At 53.6% G+C, this 4,334-nt stretch overlaps 1 protein-coding gene across 1 annotated transcript in view; it reads left to right on the top strand.

Annotated features, from left to right (window-relative positions):
* Positions 1–2,500: 2,500 nt before the first annotated feature.
* Hmgn1 (high mobility group nucleosome binding domain 1) overlaps positions 2,501–4,334 on the top strand; it is a 3,436-nt gene continuing 1,602 nt past the window's right edge. The window contains exons 1-4 of the mRNA XM_021184598.2: positions 2,501–2,662; positions 2,791–2,820; positions 2,912–2,941; positions 3,049–3,099. Of these exons, the coding sequence (XP_021040257.1) occupies positions 2,648–2,662; positions 2,791–2,820; positions 2,912–2,941; positions 3,049–3,099 (126 nt within the window). The 5' untranslated portion in view covers positions 2,501–2,647. The remainder of the gene's footprint in view (positions 2,663–2,790; positions 2,821–2,911; positions 2,942–3,048; positions 3,100–4,334) is intronic.

Here is a 4,334-nt window from a genome sequence, read left to right as displayed (position 1 = left end):
TTGTAGACCAGGCTGGCCTCGAACTCAGAAATCCACCTGCCTCTGCCTCCCGAGTGCTGGGATTAAAGGCGTGCGCCACCACGCCCGGCTCCTTGACTCAATATTAATGAAGGTCAAATGGGCCCAATTCTGGATCTGACCCTAAAGGGGGTAGAAAAAGCCTGTGCCACAACTATAGCACCTCGGCTATATTGACTGTTGGGAATCAAACTTTAGGGAACTCAGCCCCAGACAGACTTACATTTGGAGAACTTAATTCCCTGGCTAGAAAGTCAAGCTGACTCCCTCACAAAGGTAGTCCAGCAGATCTGAGGGAGGCCGGACCCTCTTATGAAAGAGAGAGGACTTTGCACAGCCTTGGGAGAAAGTCACTGTTTCCATGCCAACCAACCAGTGGTAATTAGGGAAAAAGCTTGCTACGGTCAGAGAAAGCTCAAAGAAAGGGGAAAAAGGAGACATGGATCAGAGAGTTGGGTGAGTCTCTGTTTACCTGGTCCCTGTGGCTGACTGTTAGCATTAGCCAGACCATTGGTTCTATTGAGCTAATGCTGAGACCATGTATCCTTAACTGCTTAGCCAATATCAGAGAATAAATTCCTGGTCCTTAGCAAAACAGTGCAGAGCTTCCTCCATCTTACATGTGAGTGTGACAGGACAGGACAGGGCAGGGGTGACTCCATCTTACATGTGAGTGTGACAGGGCAGGGGTGACTCCACCTTACATGTGTGTGACAGGGCAGGGGTTCCTCCATCTTACATGTGAGTGTGACAGGGCAGGGGTTCCTCCATCTTACATGTGAGTGTGACTGGGCAGGGGTTCCTCCATCTTACATGTGAGTGTGACAGAGCAGGGGTTCCTCCATCTTACATGTGAGTGTGACAGAGCAGGGGTTCCTCCATCTTACATGTGAGTGTGACAGGGCAGGGGTGACTCCATGTGAGTGGGACAGGGCAGAGCTTCTTTCATCTTGTAGTCTTGCTCAGGCCATGTCAGGTTTAACTAGAATTTGATCTCCTTGATGGAGAATCCTGTAGAAAACTGCCCAACTCTATTCCAGGACCAGAGGCCAAGATGACCCCAGCTAACTTACCTTAGCTGCTCTTTAACTGCTTGCTTCTGCAAACCTCCCCTGCAGTTGCAGAGGGAGACAACAGGATGTAACTTTTGCTTCTAAAAGCCCCTTGGTCTAAATGCTCCAGGCTACACTTAAGCCCTGAATACCCGAGAATAGTACCAGCCGTTGGAATAGACTTTGTCATTTGAGACAGTTTCTCTATGTGGCCCTGGCTATCCTGGGAAAGAAAGACTTCCAATTGGCTATAAACTGTGTCTGAGTGGTCATCTCTGGTGGGCTTCCCGGAAGGGCAAACTTTATTTTTAAGAGGGTACAATCAGAAGATTAAAACACCCAAGGACAGGAAGTGCATTTGGTTTTAACTCCAGTGGTGTCAATGTCTTTCCCCCACTAGTTGGGGTAGGACCTCACAGTCTTAATTCAGTCCGGCAAGCATGAAAAGATGGGACCACAGATGAAGGGAACGGGGTCGCGTCTCCAATGACAAAGAGTCACTGCTGCAAGCCATCTAATCCCCGGAACACAGCAGTGGGCCTTTGGGGAAACAAGGGTTTACTGGGTAGGGGGATTAAAACGTTTGTGTAAAAATCTTAAACGGTGCAAGAGATAAAAAATTCGAATTCCCTGTCCTAAATACAAGTTTTATGGTAGGCAAAGACATATATAATTCTTACAATTGAGCAGCAGTAATACGGCTGCGAGTAGGACTCTCGTACCCAGCCCGCTATCTGCATTCTTGAGGTATACTTAATATTAACTGCTTTCCATAAACAAAAGGTGCAATCTGGAAGTCGGAGCTAAACCCGACGCCGCTGCGCGAAGCACTGGGTCTGTAAGGGGCCGATGTGATCCTGCACACACTTGAACACAGGACGGGGAGCCGATGCAGAGGGGAGGTCAGGAGCCCGAGACAGCTGCAAGCCCTAAGACAGACATAGTTACCTAAAAATAGGCTAATAAAGGCGCGTAGGACAGCCTGAGTCTGCGCGACCAGCCCGCGCGCGCCTGCGCACTGCTGGCCGCGCCTGTGCCCTCCCGGGCGAAAGGCAAATCACGCCTAGGCACTGCTGAACCCAAGGGGTCCGCGGGTGGACTCCGCGGGCGGGCGCCTGGGGTCCGGAGCATTGTGGGAAAGCGATGCTGAGGCCACGTGACACGCCCCCACTTATCAGCGCGCAGACCGCACTTTTGCTGTCGGCTTCAAACAAACTACCTAGCGGGGTCGGGCGGCTCCGGCCCGCCCCTCGGCCGGGGTCGCGCCCGTAGGGGTGGGGGGCCAGGGGGCGGGGCGATGCGGCGGAGTGACAGCTCGCCGTGCCTATTCGGGGGCAAGGGCTGGGGCGCTGGCGCGCGCGGTGGGCCTAGACAGCCAATGGAGGCTGGGGGCGGCCCGGCTGGCGGGGAGGCGCGGGGGGAGAGGGGGCGGGCTCCAATCCGGTTCCATCCGGTTCTCCCACCGCCCCCGCGACGGGTCGCAGCAGTTCGTGTGGTGGTGGCAGCGGCGGCTTGGCAGTGCGGCTCCTCGGTGACAGATCCGACGACGCACGCGTCTCCCACCCCGCGCCGCCACGATGCCCAAGAGGAAGGTGAGCGCGGCGGGGCCTCGGCGCCCGCAGGGTTCGGGTCTGAGGGGCTCTGGAACCTTCGCGGGGTGCGGGCGGCTGGGCGTGACGTCACGCGGCCGCATTGTTCTCCGCTGTGCTTTCTCCTGCAGGTTAGCGCGGATGGAGCGGCCAAGGCGGAGGTGAGTGCGGGCCTCGGGTGGGCCGGGCGTATCGGGGCGGGCGGTGGGGTACCGCTCACATGCGCTGCTCACCCCGTCTTTCTCTCCGCAGCCCAAGCGCCGCTCCGCGAGGCTCTCGGCCGTAAGTACCACGCTCGGGCCGGGCCGGGGCGGGAGCGAGCGGGTCGGGCCCAGCTCGCCCGCTCAGCGCCTCACATCCCCTTCTTTTATTAATTTATCTCTTGCCAGAAGCCCGCCCCTGCCAAGGTGGACGCGAAGCCGAAAAAGGCCGCGGGAAAGGTAGGTTTCGAAAGGCCAGGCAGGCCGCTTAGTTGAGGTTGTTCTAAGTGTTGAGGAGGTTTCTGGAAGGTGGGTGGGGGCGGCATGTAGTCCGTTCGGTCATCCGCAGCGACATGGCCTTTGCAGACGACCTGAGTTCAGTTCCCAGCACCCACAGGACAGCTCAGAAACATCCGTCCCTCCAGTTCCCAGAGGATCCGTGCCCCTTTCTGATTCCCAGCAGCAGGCACACGGTGCACATACGTACTGCCAAACACAAAAACTCAAAAGCCTGTATGAGCCGAAGATGACTCACTGGTTAAGAATGCACAATGCTCTTAGAGAGGGACCTGAGTCTCTTGAGTGACAACTCCAAGGGATAAGAGGATCTGATAACCTCTTCTGGCTTCAGCAGGCGCAGCCCGAGCATGCACAGACGCATAAGTATGCACATTGTTTAAAATTAAAGTTTCCCCCGCCCAGGACGTTTTATGGAGCAGAGTAAAAATGGAACTGTTTTCCCGGTAGTTGGTGTTTTACTTTAAATGTTTGTGGGTATTTTGCCGGTGTGTGTGTGTAGGTGCATTTTGGAGGCCAAAAGAGGACTTAGAGTTAACAGTTTGGAGCTGCCAAGTGAGTGCTGGGAATTGAACCTGGATCCTCTCGGAGAGCAGCTGAGTACTTAGCTTAGCCAGGGAACCGTCTATCTCTCAAGTCCTAGTTTGTGATCTTTTCAAATACAGCTTCAAGGAATGGTGGTAATGTGGACTAGACTTTCTTGGGCTAGAGCAGGGCAGCAATCCTGACATGAACACTGCCTGAGGGTCTAAGGAGTGTCTGTACATTTCTGTCCCCCGTCTCTTCTGTATGTATAAACTTGGGCATTTGTACCTATTTCCCTCTAATGTTTTTGTTTATATTTTGAGCTGCTTATAAAGTTTAAGATAAGAGCAGTTTGGGCTTGACTTAAGTAGGTTTGCTGCAGCAGTTAACCATTTTCTTCTTTTGGGGGGATGAGTAGGTAAGTGTTTTGCCTTTCCTTTTGCCTGCCTTCCAGTCCCTCTTACCTAATGGGGTGACATTGCATGCATCCTGACACCTGGCCACCATGCTTAAGAAACAGACTTGCTTTGGCTTTCCCAAAGAAAAACTTGGGAGAAGGGCTTCATTTTTATATCTCCGCTAAACTTTTATGCTGAGTTTCTTTAATTACCCAACTAGTAGTATGCGCTTGTGTCACTCTTTTTTTTTTTTTT

This window comes from Mus caroli, chromosome 16, assembly GCF_900094665.2.
Source record: "Mus caroli chromosome 16, CAROLI_EIJ_v1.1, whole genome shotgun sequence".
NCBI lineage: Eukaryota > Metazoa > Chordata > Mammalia > Rodentia > Muridae > Mus > Mus caroli.
Note: the sequence above shows the minus strand (reverse complement) of the source record. Positions and strands in the feature narration are given on the sequence as shown.